Below are 14,420 nucleotides of genomic sequence, written 5' to 3' on the forward strand. Positions count from 1 at the left end.
TCTGAGGAAGTAGCATTTGAAAAGGCTTGAAAGGGGAGGACAGGCCAGCGCCGTGGCTTAACAGGCTGGTCCTCCGCCTTGCGGCATCGGCACACCAGGTTCTAGTCCCGGTTGGGGCGCCGGATTCTATCCCGGTTGCCCCTCTTCCAGGCCAGTTCTCTGCTATGGCTCGGGAAGGCAGTGGAGGATGGCCCAAGTCCTTGGGCCCTGCACCCGCATGGGAGACCGGGAGAGGCACCTGGCTACTGGCTTCGGATCAGCGAGATGCGCCGGCAGCAGCGGCCATTGGAGGGTGAACCAACGGCCAAAAGGAAGACCTTTCTCTCTGTCTCTCTCTCTCTATCCACTCCGCCTGTGGGAAAAAAAAAAGAAAGAAAAAAGAAAAGAAAAGAAAGAAAGGGGAGGACAGCCAGAGTGAGGACCTGCAAAGATCTGGAGGAAGAAGCTTCCAGATAAAATGAACAGCCATTGCAAAGCCTCTGAGACAGGAAGTGGCAAGGAGGCCAGTGTGGCTGGACCAGAGTGAGTGACAGGAAGCCTAGGAGGGGGTGGAGTTAGAGAGGTGACAGTGAGCCAGATTGTGCAGGGTCGTGGGGAGCCTGATGAACACTTCGGCTTTTACTCTAAGTCAAGACGGGAGCTACAGAGAGTTTTGAGCTGAAGTTTTGAGCTGAAGAGTTACGTGGCCTAATTTAAGGCTAGCAGGATATCTCTGCCTGCTGCAGGAACACACTCTAAGGAAGCAGAGGCTTAAAAAGGAGGCCAATTAGTAGATTATTGCATTTATTCAAGCAAGAAAAGTTGGTAGTTTATACCAGGGTAGTAATTGTAGGAGTGGTGAGAAGTGGTCAGATTGTGGATGTATTCTAAAGATAGAGCCAAAAATCCCTGATGGATTAGATGTGGAGTGTGAGAGAAAGACGGGAGTCAAGCATGACTTAAGATTTTTAGCCAAACAACTATTTCCTGAGATAAGGAAGGCTGGGGAGGAGCAGCTCAAGATGGGGAGATACTATGGGTATGTGAAGCTTGATGTGCCTGACGAACATTCTAGTGCAGATGTCAAGTAATCAATTGGACATACAGGTCTGGAGTTCAGAGGACAAATACACACTGGAGATACAGATTTGAGACTCATCTGTTTGTACATGGTATTTCAGGCCATGGGGCTAAATGACATCAACTAGAGAGTGAATGCAGAAAGAACAGAAGAGGGGAGGGAGGACCAGGGAGGGGAGGAAAGGTTAAGAACAGATTCTTGGAGTGTTCCAAAGATTTAGAAGTCAGGAAGAGAAGGGGCCAACAGAGGAGACTGAGAAGGCCTGGCCAGTGAGGATTATTTATCCATATCCTCCCTTTCAGGCCCAGCTCCAAGGCCACCTCCTCTAGTATCCTTTCTTAAACACAGGCAAAAATTTTCTCTCTCTTCCTTGAACTCCTTTCTACTTGATTATCTTCCTTACAGAAATGAAGAAAAGGAGAGTAAGCAAGTCTGTTTGTAATCCATCAGCTGCTGAGATCCCTGAGGACAAGGCCCCCTCCTTAGCCAGGCCCAGAAGACTTTGCAGCAACTTGCACAATAGTTTCACAATTTTTACTGTCTATACCACCCACTATATTATTTATATAATCTATTATATATATATGTGTGTGTGTGTGTATACACACTTGATAAGATTATCTCAGACTTACCCTAAGTAAACAGTATCTGTGACTTCATGAGTTCAACGTACTAGCTATATTTTTAAATAAACATTACAGTAACAATCAAAAATATTGTATGTGCCCAAAGGTGAAATTCACTCAACACTTTGAGAAATGTAAAATGTGAACACGAGCTCCACCATATGCTGTGTGGTCTCTATTTCCCTACCTGACCATTGGAGAGATACTCATTCACCCTGCTTTATTTCTCTCTCCTCTCTTCCTTTCTTGCTCATACACTGTTTTGTTCATTCTCTTACCTCACTCCCACCCTCCTCCTCTTCCTTCCTTATTTTTTTTTCTTTGTGTATTCCCATCCTTCTTCTTTCTCTATGTCTCTGACCATTTCTGTATTTTTCTTTCCCTGGTGCTGCCATCTCCCCTCTGCCTCCCCCATCAGGACCATCAACGATAAAGTATACATTGCGGAAGTCAAAGAGAAGCACCAAGCAAAGAAAATCTATGAGGAAGCCCATCAGCAGGGAAAGACAGCTGCTCACATAGGCATCAGGTATGTCCTCATCCAGTCTGAAACATGACTGAATCATCATAACTGAGTGATTAGGGCAGATATACGTTCACTCTGGTCTGTCCACCTATGAACAGATACAATGATCTCTCCTTCATAGGATAATATGCAGATGATGTGAGTTAATGAGTGCCGAAGCCTATAACAGACTAGGTGTTCAATAAATGGGTGTTTACGGCCCATTTCCACCTTTCTCCTGCTAGCAGGGTGTGGCTTCTTTAAGAACTGGCACCTTCTGGGAAGGTTGTGTGCAAGTGAGATTTTTCTAAATTGAATCCTGTTTGCTAACTGAGTTCGCTTCAGCTGGCAGAAATGTGTTGTCTCCTTTCAGTGTTCTCCTAGCTTCCAAGAACGTTTCATCAAGTAGGGAAAGTTTAGATTTGGCGACTGCAACCTGAAGAGTTACTGCCATCAAAACAAACTTGCTCCAGCACATGGGGGAGGGCTGGGTGTGAGGGGCTATTTGAAGGGGAAGAGGCACTGTACACAAATTGAAAACTTTTTCTATCAAACAAATCATTGGCCCTTATTTGTTCTGCGCAAGACTCAGTTTTCACAGACTGGCTTTCCTTAAGGGTGAGCTGCCCGTGATAACTTCTCAGGCAGAGTATTTGGAAGAGTGGATGAGGGAGGGACAGAGATTGATGAGGCAATGAAGCAGTGACTAACTCCAGGCCAGAGACTTAGTTGATCCACACTGTTCAGGTCTGTGGAGGCTAGGGTGGGGGTGGGAGGGTCTGTTGAACCAGGACACGAGGCAATAACTGTCCAACTCCTCAGGAGATCCCATACCTAAACCATCTGCCTCCTTGACTTGTGTAGGGACCGGGAATCAGAGAAGTTCCGCATCTCAACTAGCCTGGCAGCAGGCACAGCGATGACTTTTGCCTTGGCCTATGAGGAGCTCTTGCAGCGGCAACAAGGCCAGTACCAGCTGGTGGTAAGCCTGAAGCCCGGTCAGTTGGTAACCAGAATGAGTGTAGAAGTCACAGTGTCTGAAAGGACAGGCATTGCCTTTGTGCACGTACCGCCGCTGAGGACGAGCCGCCTGCGCACCAAGGACAACACAAGTATGTGCACAACACTACCCGTCAACCACCAGAGAGGAGTTCCCTAAACGCGAGCCTACCCTTTCCAATGGGCTTCCTTGCAGTGCTGCTTCTGCCCTGTGCTCCCTTACCGGGTCTTTCCCGACTCAGTGAGAGAAGGCACACTGGGAGGTAAAGAATACCTGGGGTAAAGCTTTCACTTGGTCTTTGCAGGCAGTTGAAACTGGACATGAAACACACTCCCCAGAGTCTTGATGAGTCCTATTAATAAAAATCAATACTGCAGAAGCAGGAGTTGGAAGGGTATATGAAATCATGGGTTAACAGTAAGGAGTATTGAAGAAGAAACATTGGCCCTGAACTTGCCTTTGCTGGAGCCCACAGATGCTAGGGGACAAGAAGTACGGGCAGCCCGGGGCCCCTGCTTGGGGGTGCAGGACACAGAGGCAGCCAATACCATCACATCTGGGACTTTCGAAGGCTGGGCTGGCGACACCAGCATCACTCCCTGAGCCGGGAGCGATGCAGGTGGCTGAGTCCACCTTGGGGAGCCCAGTAGCTCGGCTTGCAGAGGGCCCAGGAATCAGCATCTGTGACCAGCTGAGGGAACTGTACCTGCAGCCAGGGTGCGGAACCAGGGCGCTGGCCCCTGCACTTCCTCAGAGCAGCGATGGACAGGCACGGAGAAATCTCCGGGTCCCGAGGCCCTTGCAAAGCCCTATAGCAATGGAGGCCTGTCTGGTAGATGCAGAGGGCAGCGGGGCGGACATACTGCAGAGAGACAGACACACGGACTGCCTTCCCTTCCCAGCTGTAACTCCCGCTGATGAGCGAGGCTCCATAGCTCTGCATCACTGTCCCCATCTAAGAATGGGGTAAGGAGGGGGCACCCATCGTTCAGGACCGTGCTGGGCACACCCTGCAGACGCCTGGGGGTCGCAGAAGGGAGACTGGAAGACAGGGTGCTGGCTGGCGTCGGGGAGCACTCACAGCACCCCGGGTGGGGTCCCCCGTGCTAGACCTAAACGTCCTCCTGTCACCCCCACACGCACTGGGTGTCACCAGGAGCCACGGGCATCCGGGCTAAGGATGGGGAGACGGGGCTGAGAGGGAGGCAGTGACTGGGGCACGGCCCCTCGGCGGCCGCGGGGACCTGGGCCCACGGGCCGTCGGAGGCCCTGCAGCCTGCACTCTGGAGCCCTAAGCTATAAATGGCAGCGCCCTCCCCCTTCTCCTTAAAGGTTACAGCAGAGGGTAGGACCAATCCTGTGGGGATAAGGCAGAACAAAGAGCTGGGAGAGGAAGGAAGCCCAGGGAACGTATGTGAGCAGGCGCCTCCGAGAGTCGGGGGGCTCGGTTTGCCCCTCAGCTTCCTGGCAGCTGGAGCAGGAAGGGGGGAGCAGAGTTCCCAAGTTTCCCCTTTCTGGAAAAAAGGAGGCGCAGAGACAGTTGTAAATGGACATTTGTCTTGGACTCAGATTCCAGAGCAGTTGATCTTGTGGCCGGCTCAGCAAACATCCGGGACCAGGAATTCAGCAGTGATTTCACGAGACGAGACGCTGAAAGGCCTATTCACACACGTGATCCTGAGAGCCAGGAGGCAGGGGAGACAAGGGGTGAAATTCTGTGCAGAGGAGAACCTGGCCGGGCTGCTGTTTCCCACAGCTGTGGGCGTGGGAGGAGACCCGGGTCCAGTCTGCGTGTCTGTCCCTGTGCCCAGCACACAGCACAGAGCACGCGGCCTGTGTGGGAGAGCCCAGGGCCAGGCAGCGGGTCCTGGTGCGGGGTTGCAGGGAAGGGAGATGACGGGGAGAGGAACGGGGTCAGGCTGCCAGGGGCTGGGAGCTGAGCGTGAGGCGGCTCTGCCAGGCTGGGCTTGATGCAGGAGGCAGAGCAGGAGCTGGCTGCAGGACGTGGAGAGGAGCAAGGCATTGGGGCAGGCGGGTGGGCGGGGGTTCGGCCTGTCAGCCTGCCCTGATGCTGCCCCTTTGCTGTGCCTTCCCGGGCTTCTCTGTCTGCTGAGCCCTCCCCGCCACAACCCCACATAGGACAGGCTGACTCGCCGCCATCGACGAGGATCGAGAGGGGAGAGACCTGCGCACGAGTCACCTTCTGCCCGACTTTGCGAGACCAGGCTGCCTTCTCTGGCTCAGGCATCATGGCCGACTTCGTGGTGCGGTACGACGTGCTCATGGAGGACGTCCTGGGAGACGTGCAGGTGAGGGGGCCCACGGATGCGGGAGGGCCGTGGGCTCTGCAGTGATGGCCCGAGCAATGCTCTGCTTGGACAAGTTGTCCCTCTGGGTCTCGCTGGGGTTGCGGGAAGCCGGCTGTCCAGGAGAGGCGCAGCATGAAGACATGGGCACCATAGCATAAAACACAGGTTCCACAGCTGGGGAGGTGCGGGGACTCCACAGAAGGCCTGCAGACCTGCAACTGCAGAGCCGATCCTGCCTCGGTCAACCTGCACTGGATGCGATCCACGCGTAGCTCACTCAGAAGCAGACCTGCTGCAGAGGGAAGCACCGGCCACCACTCACTCCCTCACACCCCCGAGCTCTCGGGCCGGCTGGCGTTCACAGACTCACGTTCTCTGGGCATTCCTTGCCGACCCTCAGGTGGGAGAGTCTCCCTGGGCTTCAGATGAGCCTGACGTGGACACAGGGAGCCCTTCCATGAGCTTTAACCAGCTCGCCAAGTCCACGAGGAGCACCCATGGCCCAGCAGAGCAGCTGAGAGCAGACCCTGACTGTGAGCTGAAGACGAGGATGGCAGGGACGCTCCAGCCCCCATTTGTCCAGCTGCCAGCATGCGAGACACCTTCTGCAGCTCAGACCACACACCGCAGGCTCTCTGGGAAGACACGTGGAGCATGCTCACTATCTGCTTGTGGGCATTGCTCATCCCCATGCCGCCCTGGGTGACCACATTCACCTTCCACGTAGGGACTCCACCCTCTGTCCACCTGTCAGCACCTCCTCTTGCTCCAAGGCCGCTCCACCTTCTCCCCCTGGTGAGCCCTGGCTCCCCAGGACTCCTGTCTCCCTCGGGGGCTCACATGTGCTGTGCTCCACCTGCCCTCAGGTAGGGCTCGCTCACCCTGCCGTGCACATTCCCCAGCGGGCAGAGCTGCTCTGGCCCAGTCCTGCCCTCGTGGGCTCAGGGGCCCAGGAAGAGCAACGCAGGCTCTCGGCCCCCTCTGGACTCGCCTACTCCTGAGGCACGTGGGCACACGCAGCTCTGCACATCCTCAAGAGCTCAGTTGCTGGGTAAAAGCCGGCAGTGGTCCGCTGTAGCTCTGCAGGGCAGTCCCAGGAATTCCTGGTCCAAGAGCTGACATCTGAGATGCTACGGAGGAAGTGAATAGGACACACGGCCTGCTCGGCTGACCCAGTGAAGGGCAAGGCATGCGCAGAGAGGGAACAGCAGCTGCGGGTGCACAGAGGCATGGGACAGCCCGTGGTGAAGAGGAATGGAAGCAATTTCCCGCAACCTCAGACCAAGACATGGGGGTACCTTGTCAGCAGGTGGCAGCAGGGGCCGTGAGCGGGTGTCCCTCGGGTGAGGGTGATTGCTCCAGGGAGGCCTTGGACTCCTGGTTCACTCTACCTTCTCCAGCATTGCCAGGAGTGGGAGTGCACAGCCCAGGTACCCACTCTCCGTGAGTCCTTCGTCACCCCAGAGGGAAGTCTCAGTTCACTCCCCATTACCGATTGCATTGTGCCCACGTTTGCAGGCCGAGCACAATCACCCACTGATTACTGAGTGGGGACAGGTTCTGCCCCAATGCGTGTCACTCCCCGCTCTGGTGGTGCTGGGGGCTCGGCAGGACTTCACACCCAGGACCCCGCCCACTGTCTGTGGTGCAAGAGAGACAGCACTGACACAGGTGACAAGTGCCCTCTCAGGGGACAGCACAAGGGATGACAGAAGAAAGAAGGAAGGCTCTCGGCAGGCAAGGCCGTCTCTCACGGGAAGGGCAAGGCGGGCCTGGGCCTCAGTGCAAAGACTGATCCATGTGCGGGGCTCGAGAGGAGGGGAAGGCATCCCAGTGCCGTGGGGGCGCACAGCAGAGCAGCACAGGCTGGGCTATGCCTGCCCTGGAGTGTGTGGGCCTGCCCAGCGCCCTCGACAGCAGAGGCGGCAGGGGGAAATCGGCAGGGCAGCTGAGCCTGGAGGCTGGCGAGCCCTGCAGCAGCCCGACGGCGAGGCTGAGTCTGTCCGGAGGTGTCCGGGGAGCCAGGAGGGGAATGACACCGCGGGGTCGTGCTGATGAGACCCAGCCGCAGCTGAGCACCAGGCTCCGCAGGCCCCACACTAGGTGCAGCAGTGCACCTGCCTGCCATGAGGCCTGCGCAGGGACTGGGTCGTTTGTGGTGCGACTGGTGCTGGCCCTGAGAAGGATCCAGGAGCAACTGAAAGCAGCAGGGACGTCGTGTGCCCGGCGTGGGGAAGGGCGTGGAGGGCGTGTGCAGGTGACACTCACTGCGAAGTGAATCAGAGGTGTCTCTGTGCATGATGGTGCCCCATGAAGAGAAAGGCACACCACAGAAGCCTACAGACAAGATGAGAAGGATCCACCAGCACGAGAAAGCAGCAGGTGTGCCCGGTGTGGGGAAGGGCGTGAGGGCGTGTGCAGGTGACACTCACTGCGAAGTGAATCAGAGGTGTCTCTGTGCATGATGGTGCCCCATGAAGAGAAAGGCACACCACAGAAGCCTACAGACAAGATGAGAAGGATCCACCAGCACGAGAAAGCAGCAGGTGTGCCCGGTGTGGGGAAGAGCGTGGAGGGCATGTGCAGGTGACACTCACTGCGAAGTGAATCAGAGGTGTCTCTGTGCATGATGGTGCCCCATGAAGAGAAAGGCACACCACAGAAGCCTACAGACAAGATGAGAAGGATCCACCAGCACGAGAAAGCAGCAGGTGTGCCCGGCGTGGGGAAGAGCGTGGAGGGCGTGTGCAGGTGACACTGCAAAATGAAACAGAGGTGTCTCTGTGCATGATGGTGCCCCATGAAGAGAAGGCACACACTGGAAGCCTGGGGCAAGATGAGGGTCGCACTGTGGGGACGATGACGCTGGAGGTCCCTCACCCGTGCACGGCACATTGCAAAGTGGGCACTGCACAGAACGAGAAGGAGATGTGTGGCCCCAACTGGCCAGCAGGGTTGGAATCCCAGGGAGCAAGTGTGTCACCCAGGCAGATGGTGTGTGGTCTGAGCCTGAGTTTCCTGGCGAAAGAGCTGAGAGGCCAGTGCCAGACCCCACAGCCAGGGCTGCTCCCAGCCCTCCGGCGACCCCTCCACCACTTGCTGCCAGGCAGCACACAAGTGCCCCAGTTCCCTCCGTGGAGCTACAGGAGCACGATCTCTCTGTGTGTGTAGACCTGAGCACCATCCACAAGCACAGCAGCACTGGGACAGGGAGACAAGGGGCGAGGCGTGTGGAAGTCCTGGGGGCTTTGGCGGAGTGGCGGCCAGGTAGGAAGCCCCGTGCCTGTCTGCGAATCCCAGTGAAAAGGAGTTTGGAAGAAAGCAGAAGTGCCTGTCAACTGTGAAATGTATCAAAGGGTCGAGTCCAGTGAGAGTCAAAGTCGATCCGTCGAGCTGGGAGACTTGGTGACGTCCAGGAAGTTCCATTAGGGTGGGCTGGGTGCTCTGCTGTGTGGGGTGGGCAGCCATGAGCTGGGGGTGAGCCTCAGCACACATGCCCCGGGCCCAGGCTTGGGGGCTGCTGCTGAGCCGGCTCAGTGGAATCGGCACCAACCGCTTATCTGGGTGGCGGAAGACTGGAGAGTTTGACATCTTATGGCAGATAAAGCGGGGTGCAGGCTGTGGGTACGGGTGCTGGAGAGGGGAGGGGAGGCAGTGCTGGGAGTCGGGGCCCAGGCTCTCTCTGTGTGCTCTCAGCGGAGGAGGCGGCACATGGGATATGATCTTGTGCCAGGGAGGGGTATGCATTCCAGGTGCTTGTCACCAGGCAGCCTTATATTCTTTGGGAGCTCAGGGGTGTGTGGGGTGACTGGGGATAGTCCCGGGAGAGGTATATGGACGAGTCCTGCATTGTGGCCATGGGAAGCATCGAGGTGGGGGGGAGGCACCGAACGTGGCATCAGGGGCAGCTGACCGGACTCTCCCAGGAGACCGGCCTGCCAGGCACGGGAGGCCCCCAGGAGGCCCACTGCCTTCTGCCCTTGGCTCAGCCAGATGCAGGGGCCGTGACGCAGGTCTTTGGGAAAGGGTGTCCGTTGCCGCTTCAGTGGAGATGGGCTCTGCACCTGTGGGTCTGCATTAAATCAGTGTCTGGCCTGGGGGAAGGCGCACAGTGTCCTCCCATCTCCTGCAGCCTGGTGGTCTGGGAGTGCCTGCAGGGCAGAGGGGAAGCTAACCTTGCATCCATCCCTGGGCAGACCTGCCTCAGGCTGCAGGGGGCACAGCCCCTTGCAGGCGCCCGCACCCCTGAGCTGAGCTGAGCTGACAGTGGTGCGAGGGGCTCTCCCAGCCTCCCCCTCCCCGCAGCTGCCAGAGCTCCCAGGCTCTGCACAGCCAGAGATGAGGTGCGTGGGGGAAGGGGGGGTCAGCGGCCAATCACATCCAGGGCAGCCCAAGGCATCTGTACCTGGTGTAACCAATCCCCTCTGAACAAACAGCTTGCTCAGCTTCTGCCGCCTCCTCCCCTCCCTGCTCTGCCCAGCAACAGCAGAAAGGAGGTTCCAGGAGAGAGGCCCTGCAGGCTCCCAGCCCCTGGCAGCAGTGAGCGGGGCCCCCGTTTCACTCCAGTGAGGGAGGTTAAAACAATACTTAGAGTTCCTGGAGCCCAGGCACAGCGTCCCCAGGGACCCTCAGGACTGTGCGAGCCCAGCTCGCTCACAGACAGGAACTCCCATATTCCAGAGATCCTGATCCGTGGAGGCCCGGGCCACCAGCCAGTCTCCCTCACTCCCCAGCTCTGGGCCTGCCCAGGGAGGAAGGTCTGCACAGCAGGGGCTCGGCGGTGCTTCAGCAGACAGACAGGGAGCAGAGCAGCAGGGGCTTGGCAAGCCCGCTTAGCTGGAACCAGGGAGGAGCCGAGCAGAGAAGAGCAGGACGGGATGGGGGTGCTCAGTGCTCGGTTTCCCTCTGTTTGTACAGATCTACGACGGCTATTTTATCCATTACTTTGCGCCCCGAGGCCTCCCGCCTGTGGAGAAGAACGTGGTGTTTGTGATTGACGTGAGCGGCTCCATGTTTGGTACCAAGATGCAGCAGGTAACAAGGACCCCGGGACCTTACTGGTGCTGGCATGAGCAGGCCCGACGGATGGCTGGAGTGTGGGACAGTGGAACCCTGGGGCGATAGGTCCCCCCACCGCACCACCCTTGTATCTGATGGCCTGGCTCTTCCTGGGGCCTGGCACCCAACTAATGGGTACCGGTTGACCCGGAGACCCGCAACATAAAGCGCGTGGAATCGATGGTGTGCAACGCATTACCTCCCCGAGACCCTGCCTCTCCAATCCAGGGCACAGAAAGTGCTTAGGGCAGAGAGCCCTCATGCTAGGGTGTGGCAAGCTCTCAGAATCCAAAAACAGCCCAGGGTTAGGTCCCAGAGACACAGATCTTATCAGAGACCAGAGGTTGTTTGTCCTTAGGCTGTTGTTTGTCTCTGGAACAGCGTGCCTTTACAGGGTGCCTAGCATCAGGGGGTTAGAAACGCGGTTCCGAGGCCATATGTTTTCCTTCTTCAAGCACTGTCTCCAAGCCTCCATCAAATCAGGACAGGGCACCCGTGGCACACCAGGGAGACTCTGCTCTTAGAACCTGAACCCCTGGAGCAGCAGTTCAGACTGCGAGACTGGGCTTCTCAACAGAGAATATCCACTGTCACCTGCCTGCCTTCCAGCCTCCTGGCCCCCACCCCTGGCAACCCAAGGCTGCCTGAGTCCTGTTTGCCAGAGGCACCCACCTGGGGCGGATCATATCTGCTCGTCCTACCCCTTGGCCTGCAGTGTAGGGAAGACACACACCCAACTGGAGCCTTTCCATCCTCCCCGGCGCCCCGAGGTGGGGATACGCTGAGGAGCCCAGGGAAGTTCACCGACCGGGTGGGTCACCGTGTCCCTAGGCCCGAGACCTAATTATAGTGTTCAGAGTGCTTTCTCTCAGCACACACATCACTACCTTATCTGCTCGGCGCCATGCGCTAACTGACGTTAGAGCCGAACACATGAAAAGCCTTCGATGCTACTTAGGAAAATTGCTCAAGCAAAGGCCAGTGACCCCAAGGAGACAACAACATGGCATCCACAAGAAATTTTAGCTTCTGGCGCTTGCAAGTACTGCAAACAACAAAGGCAGCCCTGCTCCTGGCCTGAGAAACCTAAAACCTCTCACGAGCAGCCTCTGTACTTCCATTGCCTCTACCCGTGCATCATGTCTGCTTCCCACTTGAAAGTAGGAGGCACACTACAAGGAAAGAGCCAGGGCTAAGGAGGGAAAACCAACATCAGGACCAGACTCAGATATGTCAAAGATGTTGAAGTTTTCTTTAATGAATTTTTTTTAAAAAAAGACTTGTTCATTTATTTTCAAAGTCAGAATTAGAGAGAGAGAGAGAGAGAGAGAGAGAGAGAAAGAAAGAGAAAGAGAGAGATCCTCCATCCACTGGTTCACTCCCAGATGGCCCCAACAGCCAGTTTTGGGCCAGGGCAAAGCTAGCAGCTTGGATCTCCATCTGGGTCTCCCTCGCAAGTGAAGGGCCCAAGCGCTTGGACCATCCTCTGCTGCTTTCCCCAGGCCATTATGAGGGAGCTGGATAAGAAGTGGAGCAACTGGGACACAAACTGGCTCCCGTATGGCCAGGAATTATCCCCCGGACCAGGACTTGTTTGGAACATGACTGGTATGGCAAGTACTCTAGTGGGAACAGAGGACAATATGGGTAATGCGGGCAGATGATGAAGCCCCAGGGAAATCTAAAGAAATGCTGACCTCACGAACACTGTGACAGCAATGAGGCATGCCCTTGTGAGCTCTTCCGTAGCCTGGACATGGCTGAGGAAAGGATCAGCAAGAATTTTGAAAACACGTCACTCGAAACTTCCCAAACTGAAAACAAAGCAAAGGTAGAAGGTGGCCACACACCCTAAGAGCGTCTGTGGTGAATGGCAAAGTGTGTCCTACGTATAAGTGGACTAAGAGGAGCAGGAGGAAGAAAGCGCACTTGAAGTAACAACAGATATAAATTTTCCAAGAGAAATGATGGACACCAAACCACAAGTCCAGGAGGTGCAGAGAACAGGATTAATACAGAGTTAGGATAAATACAGTAAAACCTACTTCCTGGTGCGATGTTTCCAAGCTGCAGACCATCAAGGAGATGGTCTTCTAAACAGGGCAGAGGACACAGCACCTCACCTATGGAGGAACGGGGATCAGAGTTGCAGCAGACTTCTCTTCAGAACCAAAGGATGCAGCAAGATTGGAGTCAAATATTGCAAGTGGAGAAGGAAAAAATCCCCACTAGCTTAGAAATCTGTGTGTCTCTAAGAAAATCATCCCTCCAAAGGGAATGAGAAATAAAGGTTTCTCAGACCAACAGAATTTGAGGAACTGCCACCCATAGGCCTCTTTGCAATAAATGTTCAATCTTCAGAGACTGGGAAAATGTTATATCTCAGATAATTGGAGCTACTTGAGGCTAGGAAGGGTGTTAGAGAGAATAAATAATTGATAAGTTAAAATATTTTATTTGTTTTCATTCTTGGTGATCTAATAGATAATAATTTGTTTAAAATCATAATTGTAACAACATATTCAGTGAATTTATTTTATGGATAAATGAAATTAATAATGGCAGTTATATGAAGGATTGGAGATGAATTCTGGAGAACTTTTCTCCAAGATACCTGTACTATGAGTGAGATTGCTTAGGGCTATTTGAATACAGACTTTACTAGTTTTAATTGCATACTACAAACTCTAAGCAAGCATTTAAAGTTTTTCTCTAAACATAATGGATATACTAATAAGAGAAAATGGAATCATATAAAATGCTCAATTAAAAGTATAGAAGGCATTGGGACTGGTGCTGTCGTGTAGCAGGTAAAGCTGCCACCTCCAGTCCTGGAATCCCATATGGGTGCCCTTTCGAGTCCCAGCTACTCCACTTCCAATTTAGCTCTCTGCTATGGCCTGAGAAAGCAGTGGAAGATGGCCCAAGTCCTTCAGTCACTGCACCTGCGTGGGATACCTGGAGGAATCTCCTGTCTCCTGGCTTCAAATTGGCACAACTCTGGCTGTTGTGACCATTTAGGGAGTGAACCAGCAAGTGGAAGACCTCTCTCTCCCTATCTGCCTCTACTCTCTCTGTGTAACCCTGACTTTCAAATAAATAAATATTTTTAAAAAGTAAAGAAGGCAGAAAATGAATGGATAAAAAAGTAAAAATAGAATGGGGCAATGAATGGGAAAAAATGACACATTTAGCAAATATTAATCCAATTTTATCAGTGATCACTATGAAGGTAAATGATTTAAATACACTAGTTAAGAGACTGTCAATGTTGAAAAGAAACAAAGAGAATGTTGTTTATAAGAAATATACTTTAAATACAATGATGGGGATTGATTAAAAGAAAGGGATAAAGATATATCATTCTAACACAAGTGAAAAGAAGGTTGGAATAGTTATTATAATTCAAACAAAAAAGACTTTAGAGAAAGGCAATTTTCAGGGATAAACAGGTGCATTATCTGATTACAAAGGGGTGAATTCTCCATGACAAAAGAGTTCTTAACATGTATGCACCTAATACTAGAGCACCAAAATACATGAGGTGAAAATTGACAGAACTCAAAGGAGAAGTATGTGAATCTACTGTTATAGTTGGAGACTTCACTACCCCTCTATCAGTGTTTGGTAGATACCACAGGCAGAAAAACTATAGGGACATAGTTGAACTGAATAGCACTAGTATTGTCAATCAACTGTATCTAATTCACATTTCTAGAGTACTTCATCCAACAACAGCAGAATGCACATTCTTCTCAAGCTCACATGGAACATTTACAAAGATAGATCACATTATGGGCACACAGTAAACACACCTTAACAGATCTGAAGGAATGTCAATCATAAAAAGTATTCTTTCTGA

At 53.8% G+C, this 14,420-nt stretch overlaps 1 protein-coding gene across 1 annotated transcript in view; it reads left to right on the plus strand.

Moving 5' to 3' along the window:
* ITIH6 (inter-alpha-trypsin inhibitor heavy chain family member 6) overlaps positions 1–14,420 on the plus strand; it is a 30,410-nt gene that overhangs the window by 4,728 nt on the left and 11,262 nt on the right. The window contains exons 3-6 of the mRNA XM_062184304.1: positions 2,105–2,215; positions 3,056–3,303; positions 5,331–5,500; positions 10,418–10,534. Of these exons, the coding sequence (XP_062040288.1) occupies positions 2,105–2,215; positions 3,056–3,303; positions 5,331–5,500; positions 10,418–10,534 (646 nt within the window). The remainder of the gene's footprint in view (positions 1–2,104; positions 2,216–3,055; positions 3,304–5,330; positions 5,501–10,417; positions 10,535–14,420) is intronic.

This window comes from Lepus europaeus, chromosome X (genome assembly GCF_033115175.1).
Source record: "Lepus europaeus isolate LE1 chromosome X, mLepTim1.pri, whole genome shotgun sequence".
Classification (NCBI taxonomy): Eukaryota; Metazoa; Chordata; class Mammalia; order Lagomorpha; family Leporidae; genus Lepus; species Lepus europaeus.